Genomic DNA, 15,517 nt, shown 5'->3' with positions numbered 1-15,517 from the left:
TTGTATAAAATCAGCAACATCTCAGAAGTTAATGTTGTAAGGCATCATATAATATTTTTAGCCAGCAAGCTGACGCTGGCAATATTGCAAAATGACAAAATCTTGTTCCAGCAAATAAAACTGAATTACTAGGGCGAAGATATGCTCCACACCATGCAGTGTAAGAAATGTTTAGGCACAATACTTTTGAGGTGATGCTCCAAACTGAATTATACAATTCTGTCCTTGCAGAGGGAGAAATTTGTCAAATTACTGGACCAGCTGCACAACTCGTTGAGGATCGACCTCTCCAAATATCGGGTATGTATTAGATTTTTACATGTGGTGTGTGTGTTTGTGTGTAGTCATGTTTATGTGGCATCTGTCAGTACAAAAATATGACGTTGGTAATGTTTGACAGTTTGATATCTGCTTGTTTTACATATGTACATATGCACATCAGGCATTTTATTAAGTATACCTGTCTACTACTGGGGTTAACCCGCTTTTGCTGTGATGTTTGTGGTGCTTGGTTGGTATTAAGGCGTCCAAAGTTAACTGTTGATAAAAGACAGGAAAGATCCATGCTTTCGCGTTGTTTATGCCAAATTCTGGCTCTACCATCTGAATGTCACAGCAGAAATTGGCATGATAGGATTGTGTGGGAAAATCAGCAGTTTCTGAAATACTCAGACCAGCCTATCTGACACTTTCAACACGTCACGTAAAAAGTTACATGAATCACCATTCTTCCCCCTTCTGTTGCTCAATTCAGCTTCAGCAGGTTATCTTGTCTATGTCTACATCCCTTAATGCAGTTGCTGCTATCTAATTGGCTGATTAGGTATTTGTATTAACTAATTATTGAACAGATATATCTAATGGAGCAACCAGGGAGTGTATTTGTTGGATGGTAATATATGTCTCTCATCTAATACACTGCCATTGCATTAAATTTTTTTTTCTTTCTTTGTTTCTTTTTCTTTTTTTTTACAAAGAAAGCTACATGTGTTAAAAATGTAAAAATCAATTCTGTTTCTTAAGAGTTTGCTGTGTTGGAATGTTTATTAAAGTATTTAAGCATACGCTAGGCTTACCAGCACAGAATGTCAGTCTTGGAAGGTAAGCTGACCCAAAACCTCTGAGAAATCATACTGTTTATACAGAAGCACAAGAAGATGACAGGGGCAGTGGGATACCTATAGGTGTTAAATAGATACAAAAGGTAAAAACATCAAGGGTCTGGAAGACAGCCCTGGGGGTGGCAAGATCAAAGACTTAGACATACACAGGTAAAACAAAGGAGTGATACGGTTGAAGGACAAAACACTCTAGGGAGCAGACAACTGCCTTCTGGATACAAGGACGGGGAGTAAGGCAAATATTCTGAGAATAGTGAGTCTGTCTCAATATTATTCATCACTTGGCATTTTCTTTTCTATGTTCCTTATTGCCGTAAAGATGGTCTAAGTACCCATTACATCACAAATTCCAGATGGAGTCACCTTTGTTTGGATTACATTCTCCTTTGACTATCTAGTGTGGCACAGTGACACTTTGTTGCTAATGCCAAATGCATGTGGATTCTTCTTTTTCTTGGATACGGTTCCTTCTTAGATGGATCTTAATCCCAAGTGCAAAGGTGTTAAATGCGCAAAATATTGGGGCTTAAGGTGCGGTAAATGTCATTGGTAAATGTTGTGATGTCATGCCAAGGATGACATTTACCAAGTGGACTATGTACAATATTAATAGTATGAAGCTGTGCTAAAAGAAGGGAAAACCTAAAAAGCATGATCCGGAAAAGAATAATTATAGATATACATTGTCTATATTTAGACATAGGCATTATGGCATTCATTGTTGATGCCATAATTAACAAAATTGTTGCATCAAATGTACAAAAACATGGCCTCTCAGTTTTTGCAGTTTTCTCAGCCCCTGGTAGATCCAGGCACATAAACATCAGTAATCAGCCCACAATGTCAAGAGGCCATCATCTCAAAAATAGTGGTCCACTTAGTGCAATAAAGAGATCCAGTAAAGAGTGCCCAGCACTCTGCCTCTGGTAATGGACATCCTGAAAATATCTATAAAGTAGGCTGTTAGCTCCATTTTTTTTTCTACCCAGAGACTATAATCTGCAGACAAATATGAATTTATTGTTACTGTTATAAAGAACAAAGGTATTTCATAAGTGCTAAATCCTAAACTGGGCTCTTAATTAATGAGGCAATCATGTCTTCTTCCTTTTTCCTTTGATGGTTCATCTGCAGTGTCCAGCGTCAGAAACTTCTTCATTAAATTAACTATACAGTTTAGCAGCAAGGGACAGACTGCAGAAAAGAACAACCTACTAATTATGTTTTCTAAAGGAACAATCAGATTGCCTTACTGGCAATCAAAGTTACGATTTATCAAAATGTTGTACCATGAGGCAATACTGTAAATGTCTGTTACGCGTGCAAGCTAGTTCAGTCCTTTAAAGTGTCCTGTAATAAATCTTTGTAGATGTTATCAGTTTTATTAATACTATGGTATAGAGATATCGATTCAGATCTATAGTATAGTGACCCTAGTGTTGAACTGTTCTGGTCTCGGGAAACGTGCTTCTAATATTTTGTCTGTTGCACATGGTGGGAAATATCATTTCACTATATGAGCCCAGTGGAGGTAACACTTGTGCGCCTATTTATTTTGTGATATGGGTTCATACATCAGGGTCATTTGCCTGGACCTTGTTCCTGAACAATGCACATCAGGCAGCTTCTTTCTGTGAGCCTGATTGTCCTGCTTTATGTAAAAATTTCCTGGTTGACTTGTTAAAGCCATAGCATGAACGCGTTTGATGTAAACTGCTCTCACCATTATACATTATTACACGTCTCTATGACCTCACTGGCATGTTGTCTTGCTTCTGCTTTATGCTGTTTTCTCCCCAGTGATAGATGTATCACTGACTACTGAAGTAGAAAAATATATTGTGTATAAAATTACGTGCATGCAAAAACCAATATTTATATAGGTAAATGAAGAAAAACAGATATATTGTTAACCATATTCCAAATGTATAATACGTTGCAATTTAACAAATCTCAATGAATGTGTCCCAAGATCTGCAACACAATGTCTGCATTAGTTTTATAATATGTTACTTTTAATTACTTAGTGAATTAGGAGCTCAAAGACAGTGAATATCAGAAATGCTGTTGTACACATAATTTCTGAAACTCTGGGACTATCATGACTTCTTCCTTCAATAGTTAATTCTCTCAGTCCCACTGTAATAGATCATGTTATGATTGTTTTATGATAATTCTCCATCTATGTATTTTAGCTGTTCAGTATCACCATGATGACCATATAGTTCACCTATTTTTCACCTTATCAAGTTATATTTATCCTGGTATATATCATAGAAAATTACAATGAATTATTTGCAATAGTAATGTAACTTAAATTATTCTATAACTTGTTGATTATGTGCTGTTTTTATTGTCAAATTAACAAAACTGTTACTACCAGGTCATGCCGATAGAGAGTGGTTTGAACAATAACTGTATGAAAGTGTGCAAAGACAACAGTTACACAGTTGTTTTTAGTATCATTGTATGGGCGTTTAAACAATATTAATGTTTAATTTTTAATATAATGGTTTTAATCAATATAAATATGAATATAGTTAGTTTGACAGTCTAGTAAGTAAGTAAAATTTATTTATAAAGCGCTTTTCACAGATAAAAATCACAAAGTGCTTTACAACACAGGAAATGGGAATATAAAAACAATATAACAGTAAATAAAAACAATGTAAAACTATAAAACTATAAAAACAGCATAAGAAGAAATTAATCAAATGCTTTTCTAAATAAAAATGTCTTCAGCTAGTGGTTTTGCATCATTGTGTATCCAAGACATCCTAATTTTTTTTATGTATCGTCATGAGATGTGCATTTTAAGAAATGTTGATACAAAAAGAGAGTAATTCTTCAGTTGTCCTGAGACTATTATCTGGATGCAAATTATTTCATATTTTAAATTAAAATTCTAAATTCCAGCATATAATCTTTCAGAGCAATCCTAGAAGAGCTCGTCCTGCTACATACCACATACTTAGTCACGCACTCATTTTTTTCACCATTTTCCTTACCCTCCATACCCTGTGCATGTAGATTTGCTCACCTCCAGATATACAATATAAACACATATTTTTCTCCCGCTTTTTCTCTGTCTATTTAATATATTTGCATACAAGCCCGCTATACTGCCATGCACACACAGGTATGCACCTGAGAGCATGCAGTTCCACGCTTCTCTCTAGCTGGAGGCAGGAAACAGTGAACTGTAGCTGAAAGATGACCCACTCACCTTTAATGTAACACAAAAGGCAATGTGTCGTTAAGTGGGTGATTGCTTCAGTCCCCCTGTTCTTTGCCATAGCCATCAGTGTGAAGCCACATGTGATTAAAGACACACCCGAAAAGCAGCAGTATGCGCCTAAACGGTAAATGGAGAATGAAGTTGCAAACAGTGAGGGAGGGATCGCGAGGATTTGGAAAGAGAAGTGGATGAAAGAAGCAGAGAAGGAGTTGGAGGAGAAAGGATTTGGACAAAGAGGGAGACATTTGGAAGGAATGAGATGAATTTGGAAAGAGCGGGAAGGAGTAACATGACGAATGAAAAGTATGGGTGGTAGACAGAGAAGGAGAGAGAGTTAAGTGTAGGAGAGATGGCCTCTCTTATTTTCAGATGGCCTGGTCATCTGGCAATGACACGTTCACTGAGAGAAGTCACAGTATATCGCACTGGCTTCACCTGCCAGCACTGCCCTGCTGCTCTCTTGTCAAACCTGCCACAGACCAGTGGTTCATGCACACACATCCACACACAGTTTATACCTTCTCTTTCATTCTCTCACTTTCTGAAGCCATCCCACAGAGCCCACCTGCCACTATTGGACAGTAATAAGATTCAGATCTGGCTTCTCCGCCTGCTCACAGTATGGATTTCCCTATAATGACATTCTGAGGGAGATCGAGTTTGCTTTTGTAAAACAGAGGACTTGAATCAGCAGTGAGGGAGCCAGGTTGCAAGTGCCACTCTACATTTTGCTACATATGCATTTCTTCCCCTTCAAGTTTAGTCTGATACTCCTGATACACGGTGACACCTCATATGGCCAGTCTGTCCCAGCTGGGATTTCACTGGGGTTCACTGGGTCGTGCATAAAAATTCAGCATTTAGAGCACGATGTGGGCTGAGTTTGGGCAGTTTGATATAAAGTGATGTTTGTTCAGTGAGCAACACTAAGTCTTGTCATATAGTCTCAAAATGAAACTCTGTATAGTAGAACTTCATGCAAACAGCAGTTTTTTCTTTCTGCTTCCAAAACCTGTGGGAAAAAAATCTAATAATGCACCTGTAGCTTTCCACAGCACTACTACGTCAGCTTTCTTTACTAACACCTTTTTTATGGATTGGATAAAGCATCAAATGAACAAAACAAAAAATAAATGCTTAACAGTTAATACCAACAAGATTTTGTTAAAGCATTTGCATTTATTCAAACATTACCCTTATATGATTCCCACATAGCACCCGAACATAATTTCAAAGCTTGTGAAGCAAACTTTCAGAAAACAAAAGCTACGCCTGCATTGTTGCGCGCATTTAGAGTAATCTTGTTCTTTCCAGAGCAGAACCTGCTTAATCCAGAGCCAGCCCTTTGAAATTTATGGCAGAAAGTGTAAAAAATCCAAGCTGAAGAAAAGAGCTAGTGTCACCTTTCACAGAATGCAGAGAATAAGAAACTTCTGTGACAACTATATTTATTTATTGAAAGGGCACAGAACGAACTAAAGTGGAATGAATAAGATACTGGCGTTCAATGTTCATAACCTTGGCTGGATTTATTGTGTAGAAAGGGCTTAGAAGTACTTTCTTCTATTTTCTGCTGCTCATCCAGAGGTGGGTCACAGTGACATCCCCTTCAGCTTGTCCTTGGGTCGCTCAAGGCATTTTCAGGTCAGATGAGAAATATAATCTAACCACTGTTCTCTGGTTCTTTTTGGGGTCTCTTATAAATTTGACATACTCAGGAAAAAAAACAAGTTCAGTATATTACAGCATAAACCTCAGTATACTTGAAACAGCAAAACAACTAAAAACTACTTTTATTGGAGGTTAAGTTAGGCCTTTGAAAATCTAAAAGGTGTATAAAATCTAATATGCAACCCCTAAATGCAGTATTTATACCTTATAGCAATAGGCATGCAAAAGTAGAGGTGCATACCACATGTCTTCATGGTCAGAGTGTATTGTTTCCAGTTCAAAGCTCCCATGATGTGTTCCAGCACTCAACAGTACATGACTGCTTTTGATTAGCTGGACTTGCTCCATTCCATACCTGGCAAAAATAAACATTTGAATTTTCTTTTTTTTTTTAAGTAGGATTGTGTGAGGTACTTGTCTATAGTCTGGGTATTACCTAAAGTAGTGGTGCTTGGCAGGTCACCAGTTTAGAAAAATAGACTGGAGGAATTTAATAACTTGAATTTAATGGAAACTTAACATGCTGCTGTGACAGGGAGAGCAGGAAAAATGTTTTTTGGGGGGTATCCAAAGAACAGACACATGTAAAATCAGTGTAACTGTTCACTGTCTGTGGAATATTCGAGCCTTTCCTAACATCAGTCGTACAGTGTACAGGGTATTGTTTACAGCGTCTGAGCTGAAATTGTAAACAGTTCATGCTGTAAATGGTAGGCTTGCTCTAACTTTTCTTTTTATGTGTTAAGCAGGTAGTGTTTTGGAATTTTGCACTAATTGCAAGCACTGGCCCAACATAATTTTCAGTATACACTAGAGCAAAGACAAAGAACTAAAAGCTAATCCGCATCATTCACTCCTCATTTCATCTCATAATGGACTTTCTGTCATCTTTGTAAGGCAATGCTTATGTCTTTCTTCCTGGAGCAGAGATGAATGCTTAGACTTTTAGTATGCTTGTCTATTTGTGGACAATAAATCTTTTTTCTCCTTTCTTTTCACTTTGTTTTTCTGTTGATGAGCTCTTAGTTGCAGCATTGTGTTTTCAAGCATAGTCAGAGGTTGAGCTAGACAAAATTCTTACACCACCACTGTTGCTCCTGTTAGAAAGACCTGAAGTTAAGAGCAGCAGCACTTGAACAGTAATAAATGAGTGATTTTGCAGATTAGAATTTAACATCTTGTACTTTGTAACACTAATTGACAAGTATGGGCCATTTTGAGCTGTTTAAAGTAGCCCGCTTTTTAGAAATCCCCCGCTTTACACAGGTGTAATCAGTAATAAAGTCCTTTTTTTGTAAAAACATGCCAGCTGCATTCAAAACTGGCTGTCAGATATCAAATTAGATTGGTAGGTGAGGTCATAATATTTGAATGTAGATGCTATGTTCTGTACAGCTGCTAAAGTGAATGTCAACAAGCACTTGATTTTACTTGACATTAGTCACCATAATTACACACCTATATTACAATTTTAAGTTGAGGAAACTGCTGGAATTAATACATTTAAAATATTCCCTAAATGCAATATGAAATTTAATTGTATAACTCAGCAATGGATCAGACCTCCATTATCACTGAAAGGCAGACTGGCAATAGTGAAAATTGAACATTTCTGGAGTGCAGTTTAAGGTCTTTCTGAGATGATTTTCTTCTCATACCAAGAGTTGTTATTGCCTCTTTTGTTAAAATAAGAAACCACAGATTAGGTTAAATGTTAATTGAGAAATTCATCAGCCTCAGTGGATTACCTTTGTTTTAACAACAAATCCTATTGCAGTCTTTTAGTTTTACTCAGTACCAACACATAACAACTAAAGCACATACTGAGCTGTTGTTGTGTGGTCTGAGTACATACGGACACACTAAGTTTCAAGGCTATGGTGACACTACAGTATAGAGCAGTTGTTTCATAGGTACAAATGTTGTGTTTCAAGGCTACATAAGTAGAAAAAAGAAGGCAAAGAAAGTGACTGATGACCATGTATTTTCCCAATAACTCTAAAAAAAGAAGTCCCTTGGCAACTGGATAAATTTCATTTTGAAATGTAAACTGAATGGAATCTTTTATCTAGAGAGAAATGATGAAACCCTCAAAGAACTGTATTGTTCATATAAAAGGCAGCAACACAAACAGCGTTTTATCTGAAGAAGAAACAGCCTCTACTGATTCTCTCTTCTCTATTTTTCCCACTTCAGCAGCCAAATATAGAATACGTGATCTACATTTGCTTATGCAAAATGTGTGTCAAGCTTTGTTTATTGGGGTCTACACTTTCACCACTAAAATGGACTTTTCCTGTTAATCACGGGTCTAGAGAAATATACTGCAATGTCTCGGTAGACTGCAGACTGACTGTGAAACATTAACAGGTCATCTGCATTTTCTGTTGGATAGATTCGAGACCTGCCTCTGGGTTGTGTTTAACATTTCTTTTTAAAAACCTCAATTGTCTATTGCGTGTATTCTTGGAAACCCAATCAAATTCTGTATGCTGTTGACATCGTTAAGATGTCAGACGAGTTTTGCCTCTGTTGGTCGTCTAGCATAAAAAACCCCTCCTGTGCTTGTGCTGTCGAGCCTAAAGGCGGCGTTAAGATTTGGCTCTACTTCCTGAGTCTCCCATGTGCATTCATCGACAAGGAAGAGGACGGATTGAAAACAAGCAAAATTTTATTAGAGCACTGAGAGAGTAGGAGAAGTAGGATAATGTATGGGCCAGCGATGCCTTTCTTCTGAGCTGTCAGGGCTTTATATGCTCTCCGTCACGGTGCTTTGCACTGCCTGATGACTTCATGGCCCTGAAATAGAGGTTTTCATCAGCAGAGACCTCCCTTGTCCACTAAACGATTAGACAGACAGTCATTTTGTTATGATTGCTGGGTATTGCTCTGTAATCAATTTTAATATTTGGCCTAAGCGATATGACGTGGTAGTCGGAGGTGTGTGACATTACAAGGCTGCTTCCAACAAGATGTCCTCTCTCCTTATGTAATTTTTCTCTCTGTTTTAAATCAGGATAATTTCCCTGCGGGAAACCCAGAGCGTCTCCAAGATCTGAAATCTACTGTTGATCTGCTGACCAGCATCACGTTCTTCAGGATGAAGGTGTGTTTTTATGTGTGACAGTGAAGGGTGGATGGGCAGTGGACAAGCTGAGGGGTGAAAGGGGAACACAAGGATGTAATTGAAGAAAAAACTAAAAGAGACATAAACTTGCACTAAATGATAACGGAGCACTTTGCATACCTCTGATATACATTAGAATTTTCACTTTCTACTCCTTAAACCTTCTACTACTTAAAAACCAAACCATTTATTGTTACACAACCACATGAGTTGAGGCTAAAGCAGTGGAGTTGTGTTAAACTTCATTCATCAATAAACAGCTATGGTTGTTTCCTCTACCTCCTTCAACCCCAAGAGTATGCTGACTTGTCTCCTGGTATATGAAAAGCACGGCTCCATCCGACGTTCTTTGTGGGAGTCGGGTTGTAGCGCTAGCGCACTGAGGCATAGCTAAGATGGCAGCTGCGAGCAAAGGAATGAAAACTGTCACTTTAGGTTACCAAAGCTTTCATTCTGTGCCATAGCCATGCTGAGCCTCACTGTGTATACAGTATGCACCGCTGCTCAAACAGTGGAGCCCCTGTGTTAGTATGTGATACACTGCACATGTACCTAAATGCTAGTTCACTTACATGTCAGTTACTATATATAGTACATAGAGTAGGTTGCCCTTTTTTGCACAAGTGATAAGGTGTTGATTAGGGTTGCTAGCATTATGTCTATGATCTGGATGATTTTCATGTTGAATGGACTGCTAACAAACCTAGGATGTTTGAATGTGAAGGCATACTTTTTAAACACTGTATGTATTTCTGTGTGTTTGCAGGTGCAAGAACTCCAGAGTCCACCAAGAGCCAGTATGGTGGTGAAGGACTGTGTCAAAGCCTGTCTAGACTCCACCTATAAATACATCTTTGATAATTGTCATGAGCTATACAACCAGCTCCTTGATCAGGTAACTGGCTTGTGTCTCTTTTAATGACACTAAGGCCTGCACTTTTAAACTTAAACATTCCTAAACAACAAAATCAGATGCTTTGCGCAAAGTGAGAGAACGCACATGAGAACGCTTCATGCTAGGTCTCAAGCTGTGTACTAGTAATCTTCAATGGCTTGCTAACTATACACTTGTTTATACTACACTGACTGCTTACTTTTGAAGCTCCTCAGACATGTTATTGGCTAAAGTTAGCTTGTGATACAGTGAAAGAAAGATAGGTACCGTATTATTCGAACCATAAGGCGCACGGATTATAAGGTGCATGAAGCGAAACAAAACAGTCAGAGAAGTCAAACTTTACTCATCTCATTCTTCTTGCTTCCTCCACTTCCGTACTCTTGATTCATTAATGTTGAATTCTCTCGCAGCTCCTCTATTCCCATGTTGTTGCAGTATATTAATGACTAACCTCGTATTGTGGATGGATTATCTCAGTTGTTCTCCTGACTGAAGTTTGGTCCGTTTACAGCATCCTGCCATGCTATTGCATTTGTCCACAACCATCGGGAACCTTCATGTAACTTTTATCGAGTGGAAAAAAGTTAGCATTCATCCTCCAGCTTCACTGTAGCTTTGTCTGTATTATTGTAGGGTCTCTACCTTACAATATAAAGCCGCACAGAGGCGACTGCTGTTGTGATTTGATATTAAGTTATATGTAAACAGCTAAAGTAAAGGTTGGGTACAGTAATGTAGTTATGCATGGATTGTTTAATTCAGAAAAGAAGAAAAAAAAGAGGGTCAGGTGGCTTAATCACAGCACGGTTCATGTGCAGGGCATCTGCAGACCTGTGCAGTTATATAACAGCAGTTTGTGTGTAGACCTGCTGCAGGAGAAACACTAGGGTCAGTGAACACTTTCCAATTTTCCTCCTTCCTAAACAGCAGTTTTAAAACACATTTGTTCACTAGAATTCTGGAATGGGATTTGCTTGCCACCTGTTCAGCTCTGTAATGTTTTATTTATTTTATTATGGTTGTGGTTACTTTGGCCTCCCTGGGCTTGAAAACTATAACCTCTCTGATGGTGGCCCATTCACAGGAGAAAAAAGACAATTTCTGCAAAGATGATGTGTTTTTATAGATGGTACGCACAGGGTAATGACAAGTACTGTAATAAAAATTTTATGTGCCTATTGTTATCATAATGACTTTTTAATGTAATATTTTCCCAATTTCTTGATTTGACGAGTAAACACAGTCTGAGCAACAGCTCCTAAATGTTAATGAGAACAACTCACAGTTCATGCAGTCATTCGTAATTTACAAACTAGCAACTCAACATCTGCTAATTAACTAGCAAGGCACACACCAATAACTAGATAACTGGTACTTAATTGAGTTTTACTGACATCAGTGTGAAAAGTACTGTAGAAGCAATAGTAACAATAACATTTAACGTGGTTATTAATTCGGAATCATTTAATTTCAAGTTAAAAACTTTCTTTTAAAAACGTGGTCTGTCAAGTGTTGGCATCTATCTGACAGCACAGCTTTATCAGGTAAAACCTCCAGCCTATAATAAAGGTGACACTATGGTCTCCTTTTCAGCTTTATTTTGCTTTGTACTGATGTGTGACAATGGTGGAAAGTATATTCAATCCCGCTTGGCTGGAAATTAGTAGTCTATATATCCCCCACAGACATTTATCAGACAATAAAATGTACACAGTGTCTATTGCAGACTTTGTATAAAAGACTTCAGCCTTGAAAAGGAAGCTGTAGGTGGAAAACAGCCGTATAAAGCACCCAACCGTCTGGAAGATCTTTCCTTATGTAAAAAAACAAAACAAAAACAAAGTTTGTCAACTGTTTTGAAGATTTTTTTTCTCAGGTGTCGCCGCAGATAATATAGTACCACAAAAACAAGGTTCATTCTGAATGATGGTTTTTTTGTGTGAAACTATGATATCATACTACTATTCATATAAAATACTATGCAGTATTATTAGTACTATGAGCAGCATTTTTATATTGAGAACTGACAGATTCACCTGTTTACGTATTCAAAAAGTAGCTTCACCAAGTCCTGCATTATGTTTGGCTCTTCCAGACTCACTTCCGCGTGATAGTTTACTTGTGCTTTGGCCTCGCCTGAGTAAATAATCAGTCAACAGGCAGCTCCGCTGATTATTTTACGGTTTACTTCCCAGGGAGAATGGCCTTTACATCACAGAAGATAATGTCTTTTTAGGTCGTAATAGGGTGCAATCTGCTCAAAAGTTGAATAATAAGTTTCCTTTGTTTAAACAGCCGTAGGGGTTGTAAGCAATTACCAAACCGGTGAGATAGACACTTGGTGCTAATTACGTCTTCGTCCACCAGTTTCGCAGTAGACAGCCTCTCTATCAATGTTTCTTCGGTGGCAGAGAAAAAAAGGCATGCACTTCACCCCAAAGTAAACCTCACTGTGATTATAAATTATGTTCACATACACCAGGTAGCCTTTGGCCCAGCAGATAGAACACATCTCAGACCCCAATTCTCCAGTTGCTAACAGTGACTGAGTGTGGTGACACAAGAGCTGACACAGTGGCCAGGCAAGCAGAGAAATATCCCAGCCACAACGAGGAATCTTGCATAACACGACAACAAAGCTTTCTGCTTCTGCCTGGGTGTAAAATGACTCGGGGGAGGAGGGGCTGAGGGAATCTAGCTTAACTGTTTCTTAAATCCTGGCAGTAAAGGGAGGATTTTGAAAAGCAAGATGAAGGGGAATTGGAGGGAGGGCAAAGAAATCACAGAAAAGGTTTATCCACTATGGAGGAATGTGGAGCAGCAGTGATGGTGCACACACTAGAAATATCTGGTAACATGCGCATGCATCTTAAATAATGCACATATGTACGCACGCATGCACATGCCAATGCAAATGCTAATGCACAAGAAGACAAATGAACAGAAGCGGTTTGGTGTTGTATGGGGAGGAAAGGATTCAATGATTGTGTGCAACAGGAACAAAGGAGAAGCTACAGCACTCCGCCACTTATCTAGCAAGCCTCTCAAAGTGATTTGATAGGTAGCTACATTACCTTCATTATCACATATTTGCCAACAAAACACAAAGGGGTATTTAAGAAAAAGATGCTTTTCGTTTTCAGAATCGGTGTCCTTAAATGTATTTTTCACCAACGCATTAAACACACAACCATTTCTCACTGTGCCTTAAAATGCGTGGAAGCAGTTTCAGTTCCACCCGCAGCTCGTTCTCTTGGGAATTTGATCACATTCTCTGGGAACATCCTTCAATCAGAGGCTCTGTAATTTGTGTCACATTGCGAGAATTGATGAGGAGCCAGTGGTATGCTAATGCTTATTTCTTCTGCATGGGAATTGCAGGAGCTAAACAATAAACATAAACCACTGGCTACCCCCTAGAGGAATTATACACGGCTATCAATATTTATGCTATGCTCCCACTACCCCGTGCAGCAGAAGTAGAGAAACTGCACTGGACTCTTAGCTCACTGTCATATTGACTTCCTACTGAAACTGGGAGTCAAACCCATGGGTGCGTAGTAAAAAAAATAAAAATAAGATAAAAATGACAGAAGTTTCTTAATCACGTTTGACAATGGATTTGTTACAGTGGATTTTTGTACCTACTTGAAGTGAATACCAATAAACAAAGGGAATACACACAACATTTTAGCTTGCTGCATACCACATCAGATTTAGCAGGGATGACACAACCTTCAGTGTCCTTCGTATATGCATATACTTTTGCACACACAAATACACACACAGATAGGCTTTGCATAGCTAACTCACTACCTGCAGAGACATGTGTTTTATTATTCATGTTTCCAATTTAACAAAAAATTACCTTCCAATACATAGTGGCATGTCTCCCCAATGGTTCAGGCCTCTCACATTAAACCATTGCCTTTCTCATTGAAGTGAGCATCAGTATTCTACCAAAGTACAGATAGAGGCCAATAAGGATTGTTGGTCTGTTTAAGGTAGCTTTGTTTGAACTCAGAAATTGCTTCTTTATCCAAATAAATTTGACTTAATGATTCATTTAACAAGTGCATCTGCCATTGTCATTGTTTGTCTTAATTTCTCATCACACTGACCGGCCTAGTTTCACTTCTCATTCATAGCCATCTTATATAGATCATGGTGTAAATGGAGTCTTTGTACAAATGAACACAGAACAGCATGTGCTCAGTTCAGTAACATCATTAATAGATCAACCAAAACAGCGTGATTCTGATTAATTTTTATGCTTTTTTTCTTACTGATTGGTTAATCATTAGTAAATCTTTGATTATATTCATGTTTATCATAAATATAACCAATTATTATTTTCATAATTGTTTATTGAAAAATTGCAGTTGTTTAAAAAAATATTACGTATTATGTGCACCTGTAGACATTATTTGGATGGCCATTATGAAGTTGAACCTGTTGTTTATAATAATCGTTTTCAAAAGTGTAAAAGTAGACAGATGGAGTGGCATAAATAACAACACCAATCATCAGACCACAAAGCTGCAATTTGTTTCATTTTAAATTAGTTGCTTTTGATTTCACTCGTTTCATCCGCTAGGCTTAGTAAACAAAATATATTCTTTAGATTTGGAAAATATAGTGGTTGGGTTAAAATAAACATATTCACAACAATAACCCTGTATACTGAAAAATAAGGGTACTCGGCGTACTAAAAATGTGATACCAAGGGGTCCTGTGCAACCATACATATGTGAAGAAATAGGACTGAGACCAATCGCACTGTTGCCATGACAGATGTGTCACTACGTGGATGGATATAATCAGTACGATAGAAGCTTTCATTGAAGAAGTAATAGTCTAATCTTAGTACGATTCTTCCCAAATGCAGTGTCAGTGGGACATACCGACACCATGTGACTTATATTTCTTTAAAAGGAGAAAATTCATTATTAGAAACAAGTTGATTATTGTAGGGAAGACTGTATTGAGGATTTATGGACTCATCACATGTTTCCAGAGCACTCCTTTTTGTGCTGCACCCCAAAGTCAATATGTAGAAGATTGTTAAATAATTCAACCTAAATTATTCAGCGACTAATCTGAACATTTTCATTTTTTAACAAAATTTTCTTTTCATCAGAAAGACATTTTTGCTTTAGTCATGCATGCAAGTTGTTGGAATGTGCATGGCTTCCTATCGGGAGTGCATGTCCACAGTACTGGGTTAGATTTTTCATTGTCATTGTTGTGCGTGGGTGTTTAATCGTTTGTGCGTACGATGCAGTTCTCTCAGTGTGTGTATGTTTTTGTCAATTTGGAAACTCAGGAGTGTTTTGCTGTTTTCTTGCTGATTTTCTATAAAACCTGTTTATGATAAAGGGCACGACAGGGACAATTACTTGGTGACTAGAGATCAGTGTGGACGCACGCAGTGTGGTGTGAACAGATGGCAGAGTCAGTGA

At 38.0% G+C, this 15,517-nt stretch overlaps 1 protein-coding gene across 1 annotated transcript in view; it reads left to right on the top strand.

Moving 5' to 3' along the window:
- Positions 1-15,517, top strand: part of unc13c (unc-13 homolog C (C. elegans)) — a 117,681-nt gene that overhangs the window by 56,115 nt on the left and 46,049 nt on the right. Inside the window, exons 14-16 of the mRNA XM_085383151.1 lie at positions 232-300; positions 9,047-9,136; positions 9,924-10,052. Coding sequence (XP_085239277.1) covers positions 232-300; positions 9,047-9,136; positions 9,924-10,052 — 288 coding nt within the window. The remainder of the gene's footprint in view (positions 1-231; positions 301-9,046; positions 9,137-9,923; positions 10,053-15,517) is intronic.

This window comes from Rhamphochromis longiceps, linkage group LG1 (genome assembly GCF_057381845.1).
Source record: "Rhamphochromis longiceps isolate RC_006_pf linkage group LG1, R_longiceps_female_GT1.1, whole genome shotgun sequence".
Classification (NCBI taxonomy): Eukaryota; Metazoa; Chordata; class Actinopteri; order Cichliformes; family Cichlidae; genus Rhamphochromis; species Rhamphochromis longiceps.
This window is presented reverse-complemented; position numbering and strand designations above follow the sequence as displayed.